Raw genomic sequence first — 14,550 nt, forward strand, 5'->3', positions numbered from 1 at the left:
GTCGGGTCGGACTTGGCCGGGACAGGAGTTGGTCTGCGCGGTCCTATTTCCTCAACGGGCAGTTGAGGGAGCCCGAGAGCAGCATCCGCCCCTCCCACTCTTGGCTTGGGATGCACGTGAGAGGGCTTGGCATGCCAGGGCTGCGTTTGGCAGGTTGGGGGCCCCCGGCCAAGTCTCCGACCTCTCAGAGCCTCGGAGGTGGGTTAGAACAAGGGGACCTCTCGGTGATCAGGGCAGGCTTCAATGAAGTGAAATGCACGTCTCAAGCCTCCAAATAATTAAGACCCCAGCCCCATCAGCAGCGGAGTGCCCCAAGAAGAGGTAGGTTTGGGAGGGAAAGAGTGAGAGAGGATGCGCTGAGCCTTTCCACTTGGGCCCCTCTGCCTTTCTTGGCCTGCTGTATACTTGTTTCACCCAGGGTGATTTTCTCCAAATTGCCTTTCTCTGCACATGCCGTCCTGAGCTCCTGGAGAGCAGCCCCCATCTCTGCTCCCGCCACCGCCCCCGCCCCCGTCCCAGAAATCAGAGTCAAGCCACAGCCTGACCCATGGAAGGTGCTCAATTAAATCATACTAATCAGTTAGAATGGATGTGAGAGTTGGACTGTGAAGAAAGCTGAGCGCCGAAGAATTGATGCTTTTGAACTGTGGTGTTGGAGAAGACTCTTGAGAGTCCCTTGGACTGCAAGGAGATCCAATCAGTCCATTCTAAAGGAGATCAATCCTGGGTGTTCTTTGGAAGGAATGATGCTAAAGCTGAAACTCCAGTACTTTGGCCACCTCATGTGAAGAGTTGACTCATTGGAAAAGACTCTGATGCTGAGAGGGATTGGGGGCAGAAGGAAAAGGGGATGACAGAGGATGAGATGGCTGGATGGCATCACCGACTCGATGGATGTGAGTTTGAGTGAACTCCGGGAGTTGGTGATGGACAGGGAGGCCTGGCGTGCTGCGATTCATGGGGTCGCAAAGAGTCAGAAACGACTGAGTGACCGAACTGAACTGAACTGAATCAGTTAGAAAAAACTAGGAGATAATATTCTAGCTGGGTTTTGAAAGATGACTAGAAGTTTGGAAGGGAGAAGAAAGGAAGTGAATTCTAGGCAGGAAATACCTATTCTTTTCAGGGTTGATAGCTTATGGTGGTAGGTGTCGAGTTTGTGGTCTCTGAAGGAGGTTTCACTCCAGAACCAAAGATGCAGTCTCAGTCACTCAGAGCTTTGTGCAGCAGAGATTTTATTGAAATAAAAGAACAGAGACAGCTTCTGACGTAGACATCAGAAGGGGGTAGGAAGAGGACCCACTTTGCTAGATTGAGCAGGGCATTATACACTTTTCAGCTGGCTGCTGAAAACAGATAAAAAGAATACCTCAAGACTGAAAGTTTTACCAGACCCTTTCCCAAGTCATACATCCTGAGATAACTTTGACACAAGATTAGCCAGGGAGAATGGGTTCCTGGCAACATGCCTCTGGGAGAGATACAGTGTTGCTGAGAAAACAGGTTCCTTGGCAAGATTTGTTACAATTATAATCATTAACATAGAGCCTAAGTAAAGCACACCATGAGTAAGATGTATTACTGCTCTGTAATGATTAGCTCCAGATCTAAAGAAAAGCCAGCTCTCAGGCAAGATACATTGTTACACAAGGCTTAAGGAAAGCATGAGCAAGACACATTGTTGCTTGTACAGCCTATGTGACTAAGGCAAAAGAACTGGAACATGAATGTTCACCTCCTCCTTAAAGGAGCCTTGGACTCCCTATCAACCTGCCTAAGTAACGCTAGAACAGTCCTCTCCAGCCCTTGAGCTCCAAGTCCTAGTAACAGTGGCCAGTGTTTACAGGTCAAGGTACTATTCAAAGCTCTTTTACTTGTATTATCTCAACTAATCCTGACCATCTTTCAAAAAAGTGAAAGTGTCAGTCGCTTAGTTGTGTCCTGACTCTGCAACCCCATGGCTATAGCCAGTCAGACTCCTCTCTGTCCATGGAATTCTCCAGGAAAGAATACTGGAGTGGGTAGCCATTCCCTTCTCCAGGGGATCTTCTTGACCCAGGGATTGAACCTGGGTCTCCTGCATTGCAGGCAGATTCTTTACCATCTGAGTCACCAATCCTGACCACCTTACAGCCTTACTATTTGAGTAGTAGCAATATTTACTGAGCATCCACCATGGGCCCTATACATAGAAATGGACAAACCAGGTTCACCAAGTACACAAATCAACAAATACAATGACAGACTATGTTAAATACTCTGAAGGAAGAATCGGGATGATGTGATGGAGGGCAGCTGGGAGGAGGTGGAGCTGAAGACACACTAGATAACCATGGATGGGCAGAGCTCCTAGAGGATGAGAAGAAATGAGACACAAGAAAAGCCAGGAAGAGTTCAAAGCTGAGCCAACAGCAAGTACAAGGTCCCAGAAGTTGGAATAAATGTGAAGGAAGGAATGGAAGACCAATGTGGGTGGAGAGGAAGGGATGCAGGATTGGGGTGAGGCTGAGGATGGAGAGTGGGGGCAAGGGCATGGAGAGTTGAGGGTTGCATCTTTGGGGTGAAGGTGGTCATCTTGACCTTCTAGACTAGAGAGGAGTCCATGCTGGATGCTGTACATACAGACTTGGGGAGTCATATTTAAGGTTATGTGTCTGGACTTCCCTGGTGGAACAGTGATTAAGACTGGGCACTTCCACTGCAGGGGGTGCAGGTTTGATCCCTGGTCAGGGAACTAAGATCCTGCATGCCCTGTGGCAAGGCCAAAAAAAAAAAAAAAAGGTATGTGTTTGGAGCGTGGCAAAGGTCAAGTGTAGATAGACGAGAGGGGCTTTGTTTCCGGTAGACCGTCAAGTCCAGGGAGGAGGAGAGGGAGAAGCAAGGAGCCAGAGGAGTGGCCAGAGGTGGAAGGAGAACCAGGAGAGACTGAGGTCCTGGGGACCAGGGAAGAAGGGTCACCAAGGACGAGTGATCTCTGGTATCAGATGCTAATAGAAGCAGGAAGACCAGGACCTAACCCCAGTTCTTAACAGGAGGACATCACCAGTGACCTTGATGAGAGCTGTCCTGGTGGCTGGTGGGGGTGTGTGTGTGTCTGAAAAGGCCACCCTCCCCCGCCCCGAGTGGGTTCAAAAGGAAATGGGAGGAGAGAAATTGACAGTGCACAGAGGAAACTTCCAAGGAAATTGGCCGTAACAAAAATATCAAAATTTTTGGGTTATCAGAAATTTCTCACAGTTGTGAGGCTGGAAGCCTGAGAGCAGGTGTAGACAGATGGGGCTCCTGGTGCAGCCACTTTTCCTGCTTGTTGTCGGCTCTCTTCTCCCTGTGGCTCGCAGGGCAAGACAGATCTCAGGTGTCTTCTTTGCCAGTCCCATCATGAAGCCCCACCCTCGTGATCGCTTATAAATCTAATTACTTCCCAGAGGACTTGCCTCCAAATACCATCGCTTTGGGGACTAGGGTCTCACTTATGAATGTGGAAGGACACAAACATTCAGTACATAGCAGACAGGAGCCGAAAGGGGTGGTATGTGGCAGGAAATGTTGCGGGTTGAAAGAGTGCTTTTTCTGTTTTGAGATGGGAGGTTTTGTTTTTTTTATTATTATATTTTTATAAGATTAGCAGTCAACTTTTAAAAAATATTTATTTTTGGCTGCATTGGGTCTTGGGCTTCCCTGATAGCTCAGTTGGTAAAGAATCCTCCTGCAATGCGGGAGACCTGGGTTCGATCCCTGGGTTGGGAAGATCCCCTGGAGAAGGGAAAGGCTACCCTCTCCAGTATTGTGGCCTGGAGAATTCCATGGACTGTATAGTCCAGGGGGTTGCAAAGAGTTGGATACAGCTCTTGGGGTCTTAGTTGCAGCAGGAGGAACTTTTGTTCCTTCAACTGAGAGAAGCACCAGCTTCTCTTGGGTTGTGGTACACAGACGCAGTGGTTGCAGCATGTGGCTTTGTGAGCTCTTGGCTTCCCAACCAGGGATCAAACCTGCGCCCCCCTGCATTGGAAGGTGGATTCTTTACCACTGGACCACCAGGGAAGTCCTAAGATGGGAGATTTTAAAGAATGGTTAAGTGCTGATGGGAAAAAATCCAAAGAAAGTATACATTGATGATTTCATGGGGTGGGGGTAAGGGCTATTGGAGTGGTGTCCTCAAGTAGATGGAAGTATACCACGTGAGTGCCCTAGTGCCGGGGTTGATCTCAGATTGGGGTCTTATGACCCTTCTTCCATAGTAACAGGAGGGAAGGCAGAGTAGGGTAAAGATGTTGCTGGATGGGTAGGTGTGTAGGTGGGTGTATCTGAAAATTCTTTTTGGATTGCTTCTGTGTTTTCAAAAGGAGAGCAACGGAGGTCATCAGTTGAGAAGGATGTTTTGGGGTGAGGAGCTGGCATTCTGGCCAGAGGTGTGAAAAAAAATTACTTAGAGGACTGGCAGGCAGCCCTAAGGCTTGCTAAGAGAGGGGTCAGGTCACTCAGGAAAAAGCACGCTAAGGATTGTTAATCAGGTACAAAGGTTTGTAAACTAGGTAACTTGAGGGGTGAAATAAGAACTCTAGCAACTGCAGGAAGTAGCTGCCACTCCTAGGATGATCCTATTAGAAGGTAGACACTTGAAGGAGGGGGCTCAGGAAGCTGATATCTGAGAAGGGGGCACTGCTCAGCTGGTGTTGGGGAGAAGATAATGAGGCTGGTTCTACAAATGTTGGAATAACTGCAACTGGATTCAACTGAGGTTTCTGGAATGTTCCAACTGCTGCTACCCGGATGAAGAAGCAGGAGGAGGTGACACCAACAGCACAGGAACAAGCAGGAAGTCAACCAAGACAAGTCTCTTCTTTTTCCTCCAGCCTGCAGTTTCCCTCCTAGGCCTCCATTGAAAGAACCTGACCAGAGCCAGCTGGCAAAGCAGAAATGTGGTTTGCAGTCAGCAATAGCAGCGTGGGGGCTTTCTTGGTGTCTCAGTGGTAAAGAAACCACCTGCCAATGCAGGGTTTGACCCCTAATCAGGAAAGATTCCATATGTTGAGGAGCAACTAAGCCTGTGTGCCACGACTCCTGAGCTTGTGCTCTAGAATCCATGAGCCAAAACTACTGAGTCCATGTGTTGCAACTACTGAAGCCCATGTGCCCTAGAGCCTCTACTCCACTGCAAGAGAAGCCACCACAATGAGAAGCCTGCACACCCCAATTAAAGAGTAGCTCCCACTCCCCGAAACTAGAGAAAAAAGCCTGCAAAGCAAGGAAGACCCAGCACAGCCAAATACGAATAAATACATATTATTAAAAAAAAGAATAGCAAGGTGGGTTTGGAGCTTGGTCAACTGGCAGAGTGGGCCTGAAGGTACACCTAATCAGCATGGACAGTATCCTAACACCACTGTAAGCTAGGCTTGGGCTTTAGATAGGTGACTACATGGCAGGTGGATACAGGGACAGGAGGGTGTGTGCAAGTGAGTGATTATAATGCAGGACCCTGGACTGGAACTTGTAATGTTGCAGGAAGGGGGACTCCTTCCAGGGCCAGAGAGTGGGCTTGTCTATCACTGAGAAATGAATTGTCTGAGGAGACACATGTGCTGACAATGCAAGAGACTTTATTGGGAAGGGGTGCCTGGGCAGAGAGCAGCAGAGTAAGGGAACCCAGGAGGACTGCTCCACCACATGGCTTGCAGTTTTGGGTTTTATGGTGATGGGACTAGTTTCTGGGTTGTTACTGATTGAAACACTCAGATCTCAATCACTCTGATTGAGGGTCCTTCCTGGTGGCACATGCATCACTCAGCCAAGATGGATTCCAGCAAGGAGGATTCTGGGAGGTTGGTAGGACACGTGGTGTCTCTTTTTGACTTACCCGAAATTCTTCTGGTTGGTGGTGGCTTGTTAGTTTTGTTTTTACCAGGACGTCCTCTCATAAAATAAATCATGCAAATAATTACTATGGTGCCTGGCTAAAGTGGGCGGTTCCAGTCAGTGTTTCCCCTAACAGCAAGGACATGAAGGACTGAAAGTAGTCCCTCACGTGGAACGGTAGGTCTGGGGATGAAGACCCCTTGCCACTCAACTTTGGTCCGTGGACTAGCAGCAGCAACAGCAGTATCTCCTGGGAGCTCTCATGAAACGCAGGATCTCAGGCCAATGAGACCCACTGCATTGGAATCTGGAATGAGATTCCCAGGTGATTCCTGTCTGTATGCCAGTATGGGGAGCGCTGCTGCTGCTGCTGCTGCTGCTGCTAAGTCGCTTCAGTCATGTCCGACTCTGGGTGACCCCATAGACGGCAGCCCACCAGGCTCCCCCGTCCCTGGGATTCTCCAGGCAAGAACACTGGAATGGGCTGCCACTTCCTTCTCCAATGCATGAAAGTGAAAAGTGAAAGAAGTCGCTCAATCGTGTCCGACTCTGAGCGACCCCATGGACTGCAGCCTACCAGGCTCCTCCATCCATGGGATTTTCCAGGCAAGAGTACTGGAGTGGGGTGCCATTGCCTTCTCCGTGAGGAGCGCTGGCAGATGAATTTTTGAAGCTGGGAAACTAGAAGGGATGAGGGACTTCCCAGATGGCGCTAGTGATAAAGAACCTGCCTGCCAATGCAAGAGACCTAAGAGACTCAGGTTCAATCCCTGGGTCGGCCCACTCCAATATTCTTGCCTGGAGAATCCCACGGACAGAGGAGCCTGTCGGGCTACAGTCCATAGGGTCTCAAAGAGTCGGACACGACTGAAGCGGCTTAGTACGCACCAGAAGAGATGAGCTGGAAAGCTAGGATGATCCGAGGATGGGCAGATTGAGTCTGAGGTGGTGGAGAGCGTACCTGACTGCAGCCAAAAGGGTTAGCACCAGGAAGCAGCCCCTTGCGCACCCGCTTCCTGATTGGGACTTTGGGTAGGAAGAAGCCAAGTGCTCTCGGACATTAGGACCCCAAATTAGGCCTCACCTCCCCAAGTTAGTGGGTTCGATTCCCATCCCACTACCTGGTTATTGGCGGTTTATTGAATCTCCTTATTCATTTTTTTAAAGACTGTCAAGAGTAGAGCGAACCCCTTTATTTCTCTTCGGGCTCGTCTAGTCAGGCTCCCCCCTCCGATCCTTCGCAGTAGGACAGGCTACTCGGCTTCCTCCCTCCCACTACAATCCTGGGTGGGAGGGGCGTGAGACGATGGGTTTTTGCATTCAGGTAAAAACAATCGCTCCCCGAGAGTACAGAACGGGGCAAGACAGTGGCGACCGAGGAGCGTGGCAGAGAGATTAGTACGGCCTGAGCCCTGCGTGCTCTGCGCGCTGCGGCCTCTTTGCGTCTGCGTAGTTCGCTCACCTCCCTTTCTGCCTCCGCTACCGCCATGGCGCCTGTGGTTAGTATGGCTCCGCGTGAGGCCTCGGCTCTGGGGGAGGCACGTGGGCCTCACCGGCCCGGCCCCTACCTGGCTCTTGGCGGACGGCGCTCAGCATCGTCCTACCCGGGCCTGGCTAGCAGGCCTGCAGGAGTGAGCCAGTGTGGCCGCCGATCCCCGCACGTTGTGGGCGGAGGAGGCCGCGGCCCGAGGCTCGAGGGGGAGATCTGGGGCTTTCGGAAGCTGCCGCTCGGGCTTGGGCTCTTGCCTGTGGTCAGCAGGGAGCTGGGGGACTGAGATTGCAGCCTGGGCTGGTCAGCGAACCTTGGAGCCGGCGTAAGGCAGCCGAGGCCTGGGCCCGGTTACCTGGGCGGAGGGAGGGGAAGGAGGGGACCTGCCACTCTCGGGGACCGTGCGCAACCGGAAAGCCTATTCCGGGACTCGGGATCAGTGTCAGGGTCCACGAACGGAGGGCTCGCTGGCCAGTTCTCACGAGGAGGCCTGGGCTAGAGGACCCTTTCGCGTCTCCGGAGAAAGTTAGATCTTCAGGGCGCAGCTCTGCAGACCCTTTCTGGTGTCCGGCGGGGGCCCATTTGGATTCTGTATCGGCCAGGCTGAGCCTGGGCCGTGTGGCGCCCTCATGTCACTGGCTGCAGATGGTCTCCTCCCAGGTTACTTGGAGAAAGTTTCCCTACCCTTCTTTGTTGGGACACCTTTATTAACAGTTTGGGCTCATCTCCAGCTTTCTGCCTGGGTGGGCCTTTAATGCTTTTAGGCGTTTGTATGTTTTTGATTTAAAACCATGGTGTGGGGGGTATGGAGCCCATATCCTGCCGGCAGGTCTTCTTGCTGATTGTGTGTTTCCGGGGCTTAAAGCAGCCCCTGTGATTGTTACTAGGAAGACATGTTAGGAAGGAAAAGAATGAGTGACTTTTGTCGAAGCCTAAGTGTTTGAAAAATTCATCCAGTTAATACAAGTTTTAGGTGAAGTTCTTTGAGACAGGAAAGGATGTGAAATGTGTTCTTGCAACTACAGGTAAGTATGTTGTCCAAGTGCTTTTTTTTTTTAAATTGGAGTTGGAATTTGTAGAGGGAGAATATTTATACAAGGATCTTTGTGAGAATGAAGGAGCTGGAACCTTGTAGCTAAACTGGTGGTTTGAAAGTGCTCATTCAGAGATTAAATCAGTCAAAAGACCAGAAATTCTCAACAGTCTTGTTGTAATTAGCTAGACCCTTGTTCAAGGCATTTGGGGTTGGATGGGCTGCTAGGATGTGTGGTTCTGGTCACTGTCCTGAGAAAGTAGATGAGACAGGATGAAGGGAAAAAACAGATCAACTGGATTGCCCCTGAGTCGGAAAAGTTAGGATATGTAGTCAATTCAGATTAAAACTGTTTTAGGTATGCAAGGCATTTTCATGCCTGTGCCTTAATCCTGGAAGAAGACAAGTGAGTGTTTCTTTATTTTGGAAATTTTAGAATGAATAAAAGGAAACGTTTCTTTTATTGTAGTTCTTAAGCTAACAGACCTTCCATTATTCCCCTAGAAACCAGGGATGCTGGAAAGTGTAAATGGGAAAAGAGTGCTGTAATGAGTTTCCTCTTCTAGAGGGCATGACCCCAGAGCAGCATCTTGAGTGTTATCTATCCTCCATTCTTGGCACCTAGCAGGGGAACAGAATCCCATGGTTTTTGCATTTGTGTGTACTTTTACAGTTCTGGTCTTTCCACTTTGTTAATTTTTTTTTTGTTTTTGACTGGTTATGGCTTTATCTCTCTTATCATTTGTATCCTTTTCTTAGAAAAAGCTTGTGGCGAAGGGGGGCAAAAAAAAGAAGCAAGTCCTAAAATTCACTCTGGACTGTACCCACCCTGTAGAAGATGGAATCATGGATGCTGCCAATTTTGTAAGTTACCCCGCTGATGCCACCCTGGACAGTAGCGAACCCTTTCGGATATTGCTGAGAAGACATACTGGAGCCTGTTTGTTTGTAGGCTCAGGCTGCTCTGCAGTTCTTGCTGTTGGGTTCGACTCTGGATCTCTGTCTGGTTCTGGTTCTAAGCCTTGCTTTCTCAGGGGTGTGACAGTGGTGAAGAGTAAAGGAGATGCAGTGGAGCAAGTCACTGCCAGAGGGCCACATTTTCTTCTTCGGTTTCCAAAAAGATTTTACTTAAAATTTATCAGGTGAACTTCCTTGGATCCAGCATCTCCTCTGCACTTAGGTGTGTTTAGGTGTAAGCTTGGCCCTGACACTGACGTTTTGGGCCCAGGGGCTTCCTGTGCCCTGGGCCTGATGCTTGGTTCGGGGGCCTTGGACAGAGGACAGCATCTCCTTGAGCTTTCTGTTGTATTAAGCATCAGAGCTTCAGTATTCATGTGAAAATATCCTGCTTGCTGATTTGTAATTGTAGCTTGGATTTTTTCAGACCTTGCTCTGTACTGATTTTTTTGCCCTCATGTTGGCCCCATCCCCTAATACTCCTCTATTTCACCTAAATCTAGAAAAATGAACCCAGCTGCCACATTTTGGAATCTGCAACTTGGTTTTGGCATTTTACACTTTTCTTCTCCATAGCCAAGCAGAGCTTGGGGGAGTTTAGACATACTGTTGTGCAGAGCCCTAAGTTGACATTTTCTCTAAAGTCTCCAGAGTCAACTATTGCCAAGATTAATATCATTACAACAAGAATAATTTTCAAATTAAAAAATTAGCAGCTTGGCCTGTGGCCACGACTTACAAAGTATGGTGTCTGGGTAGCCTGTAGTTGACTGCCCTCTTGTAGATGCCTGCCGTGGCCCTGGCCTGGCCTGCAGGAGGTCCCTCCGTGGCTCCGTGTTCCTTCTGTCTTCTTGCTTTTCTCTGGGGCCTCTTGTCCCTCCTAACTTGTAGCTTCTTCCACATTGTGTCTGATGGCCCTGTTCTGCCATTATTCCCTCCACTGTCTCTCAATATGTGTATATGACTGTCTTCCTTTTAGGTTCCTCCTTTGGATAGAAAACAGGAGTTGTTTATTAATCTAAGACACGAAAGTCAAGATTTCTGACCTCATCACACCTCCTGTTGACAGTTAACATGTTGTATATTGGTGGGTTTTTTTTTTTTTGGCTGTGTTGTGCAGTATTTGGGATCTTAGTTCCCTGACCAGGGATTGAATCCATGTTCCCTACAGTGGAAGCTCAGAGTCCTAGTACCAGCAGGAAAGTCCCCAGATTGGAGTTTTTAAATAGAGGACTGTAGGGATGGGAGCTGAAGGGCCTTCCTGTCATTGCAATATCAAGAAAACCGTAAAAGTCCTCCTTTTTGGTCCAAGAGGTGAATGACCAGCCCAGCTTCCTCTGGGATTTTCCCAGAGTCCCATCTCTGAGCTTCTGGGCCAGTGTCCCTCCTGCTGTTCAGTGCTGGTGCACGTGGCCCCTCAGCAGATAGATGTGTAATTGCTCTGGTTGCTGTATGTTTTTGTTCTGCTTGGTTGAAGATTTATTTTCTCCGATCACACTGAGGACACTGCTTTACATGTCTTAGGTTCAGAGGCTGCTTGCCATTTTGGTTGCCTATATCTACAGTTGTAAGTTTGGGCCTAGGTTTCCTGTCTACTCTTTACCTGTGACCCAAGAGTCAGAGACTGGACATATAATCAGCTATATGCTTAGAGATAGGAGTATAAAAAAATATTTTGGGACTTTTGGGATGGTCCAGTGGTTAGGGCTCTATGCTTCCAATGCAGGGGTTGTGGGTTCAATCCCTGGTCAGAGAACTAAGATCCCACATGCCATGTGGCGTGGCCAAAAAATTAAAAATAAGTGGTGTGTGAAAGTGGTTCAGTCATGTCCAACTTTTTGCGACCCCATGAACTATACAGTCCATGGAGTTCTCTAGGCCAGAATACTGGAGTGGGTAGCCTTTCCCTTCTCCAGAGGATCTTCCCAACCCCAGAATTGAACCCAGGTCTCCCACATTGCAGGTGGATTCTTTATCAGAAGAAGACAAATAAAATTTAAAAGTGTTTTGCTGGTGATGTGGGTGAACTAGTCTCCTCACTATCTGGTCCATTTGATGATTTCTACAGGAGCAGTTTCTTCAGGAGAGGATCAAGGTGAATGGAAAAGCTGGCAACCTGGGCGGCGGTGTTGTAACAATTGAAAGAAGCAAGAGCAAGATTACTGTAACTTCCGAGGTGCCCTTTTCCAAAAGGTATGGGAAGGGGAGGCATTACTTGTCCGTGTCCTCAGCTAAGGTTCCCACCCACCCTGGCCAGGAAGGTTGCTCCCTGCAAAGTCATTTGCTTTGTGGTTGCCTCTGTTAACTTCTGGAGCAGTGTCCAGCGTGAGGGGCGGTGAATGAACGAATGTTACTATGGTAGTTAAAAGTATTCAGCTCTTGGTAGCTTTCTGCAGTTTTGTTTTCCACAGCCTAAAGCAGTGGTCCCCAGCCTTTTTGGCACCAAGGACCAGTTTTCTGGAAGACAGTTTTTCCATGGCTGGGGGAATGGTTCTGGCAGTAATACAAGCCATGGGGAACTTCGCTGTCTGGCCCGCTGCTCACATCGTGCTCTGTGGCCCATTTCCTATCAGGCTTTGGACCAGACAAGTCTCACGGCCTGGGGTTTGGGGACCTTTGGGCTAAAGGATTTCCAGCAGTAAAGATGCTCAGACTTGCTTAGATTGTATTCTTAAAAGTGAGCCTGCCTTTGCCTCTAGATCACTTTGAAGAGCTTTCATTTTTATTCTGTTTTTTTTTTTTCCCTTTTGTTTAGTTGCTAAGTCGTATCCCACTCTTTTCAACCCTGTGGACTGCAGCAACACTAGGCTTTTTTTCCTGTAAATGCTACCAGAATTAGATGAGGGATCAGAAGTCTCAGTTTAGACTGAAGCCACCTCATTTAATTCCTGTAGGCCCATTTATTTATTTTTTTGGTCCATACCACGTGGTTGGCAGGATCTTAGTTCCCAGACCAGGGGTTGAACCCTTACCCTTGGCAGTGAGAGTGCTATGTCCTAACCAGTGAACCACCAGGGAATTCCCCTTTGCTTATGTTTTTAACTAAATTAGTCAGTAAATGGCTGGGTCCCTTCACTATTCATCTGAAACTATCACAACATTGTTACTTGACTATCCTGATACAAAATGTTTTTGGTGTTAAAAAAAAATTTAAATTAAAAAAAGAGAGATGACTTTAAAGCTAAGTGAATTACTCCTTTTTTTTCTGGCTGTGTGACTTGTGGAATCTTAGTCCCCTGATCAGGAATTGAACCGAGGCCCCCAGCAGTGGAAGCATGGAGTTCTAACCACTGGCCTGCCAGAGAAGTCCCTGAATTACTCCCCTTCTGCCTGGCTGAGTTATTTCACGTGTGCAGAAGGCAGTTAGATGGCATGAGAGACGGGATAACCGAAGGGCCTCCAAGGTGTACTTAACACCTCCCCCACCAGCCTCTGCTGAGCTCGCAGGGAAGAGCCTGTGGTCTGTTTCCAAATCTCCTGACCTAGTGTGAGAATGTCTCCTAACACATGTCACTTCAGTTTTCACAGACTTTCTCTTGTTTGCCAAGTAGGGAAGGAAAAGAACCTGATCTGTTAGAACTATGTTTTCTTGAAACATTCAAGGAGCTCCTAATCTAGAACGTTCTTTTGGACACACCAAGTGGGATCCAGTTCTTGACCCAGGATCTAGTTCTTGACCAGGGATCAAATGCGTGCCCCCTGCAGTGGAAGCTTGGAGTCTTAACCACTGGACCACCAGGGACCAGTGGAACATTCCTTGCTTATCTCTGAACTTGTGTGTTTTAACCTAGCTTCCCCCCATATTCTATTATGAAAACACTAAGCCACCTAAACTTTTGAATTAACCCACTTTACCTGGATATAATATAGTAGAAATAGTAAATGGAAATAAAAGAGAATACTTTGTAGGTGAAACGACCAAATTGTTTTATTTTTATGTAGGGAAAAGTGGGTAGAATTGAACTGAGATCTTCACATCTTTGTGAAGATTGCTTGGTTGACGTGAGTAACACAGTGGAACAGTGTTTGTTTCCGGGAGGGGTCGGGTTTCTCGGTTTGTTAACACTTGGTCCCATCTAAAATGCCAGAGTTTGCCAGTGCATCTCATTTAGCCCTTGTACCAGTCTGAAGAGATGGTGAGTATCTTGAGACCTGTTTTATAGAGGGTGACACTGAGGTCTAGAAAGACTAACTTGCCCAGTGATGGGTTTGCTGAACCTTCTATTCCCTCTTTACGGTTCTGGGAAGATGCCAGAATAGATAAACCCCAGGGCCTCATAAGCAGATGGATGAGAGAGCAGGATTGTGGGCTTTGTGTTGAGCATAAGAGCCATTGTTGCCTTTAGGTTGAACGGTTTCCTGACAATGGTGTTTGGGGTTGAGGCTTAGCTCACGCAGGCTCAGGTGGCCACTGGGCAAGTGGACTAAGGCCAGGTGCTTAAGTGGACAGCTCGAGTCAGGGCAGTTAAGCAGTGGGTGGATGGGGAGGGGGGTTGGGAGATGGGCATCTCAAAATGGGAGTGAGAATGTGACAAGGCCCTGAGCTGCGGTCCCAGGAAGCAGCAACCTCAAAAGGAGGTTTTAGTCAATGAGGTGAAGTACTTGGAGCTTGTTAGGAACCCAGCAGTTTCTCAATAAAAGATATTAAGATTGTGTGCTTAGCTTCCAAGTGATCACCTTGATCTCTTTCCCCAGTGGTCACTACAAACCATTTTATAGGTGATGGCTCTTGTTTTATGGACAGTGGTCACATCTTAATCTGTTCTCATTTTTATGGCCAGGTTAGTTAGAAGAAATGTGGATGATGTTTATTCTCATTAGAACAGTGACTGGGTATATTTCCCAACTGCCATTTTTTGAACCATGGGAAAATACCTTGAATTGTAGTGACTTTGAATGCACAAGTTTCATAAAAGTTAGAGTATTTCAGAATATCAGAAGGTCTTGTGTCTAGTGGAGTTCTCAAGTGTTCTTTCTCTGCAGGTATTTGAAATATCTTACCAAAAAATATTTGAAGAAGAATAATCTACGAGATTGGTTACGCGTAGTCGCTAACAGCAAAGAAAGTTACGAATTGCGTTACTTCCAGATTAATCAAGATGAAGAAGAGGAGGAAGATGAGGATTAAAACTCAATCTGGAATATTTGTATAAGTTCTTAAATAAAATTTATCAACTGAAATGGTGGTTTTCCTTGTATCTCTGCAGTGTGGACT

At 47.9% G+C, this 14,550-nt stretch overlaps 1 protein-coding gene across 1 annotated transcript; it reads left to right on the forward strand.

The window, feature by feature from the left end:
• The first annotated feature begins 7,320 nt into the window (after positions 1-7,320).
• On the forward strand, positions 7,321-14,516 carry RPL22 (ribosomal protein L22). Its single transcript, XM_002694113.7, has 4 exons — positions 7,321-7,355; positions 9,138-9,242; positions 11,404-11,528; positions 14,319-14,516. The coding sequence occupies exons 1-4, from the start codon at positions 7,344-7,346 to the stop codon at positions 14,461-14,463; spliced, it is 387 nt and encodes a 128-aa protein (XP_002694159.1). The 5' UTR covers positions 7,321-7,343; the 3' UTR covers positions 14,464-14,516.
• The last annotated feature ends 34 nt before the right edge of the window (positions 14,517-14,550 follow it).

Source organism: Bos taurus, chromosome 16 (genome assembly GCF_002263795.3).
Source record: "Bos taurus isolate L1 Dominette 01449 registration number 42190680 breed Hereford chromosome 16, ARS-UCD2.0, whole genome shotgun sequence".
In the NCBI taxonomy this organism is placed as follows: domain Eukaryota; kingdom Metazoa; phylum Chordata; class Mammalia; order Artiodactyla; family Bovidae; genus Bos; species Bos taurus.

What these genes read in the sequence shown, in the direction of transcription:
- RPL22 (XM_002694113.7), top strand. An exon ending in TCATGGATGCTGCCAATTTT is followed by an intron (nt 9,243 to 11,403) that starts GTAAGTTACCCC and finishes TGATTTCTACAG; the next exon opens with GAGCAGTTTCTTCAGGAGAG. An exon ending in GAGGTGCCCTTTTCCAAAAG is followed by an intron (nt 11,529 to 14,318) that starts GTATGGGAAGGG and finishes CTTTCTCTGCAG; the next exon opens with GTATTTGAAATATCTTACCA.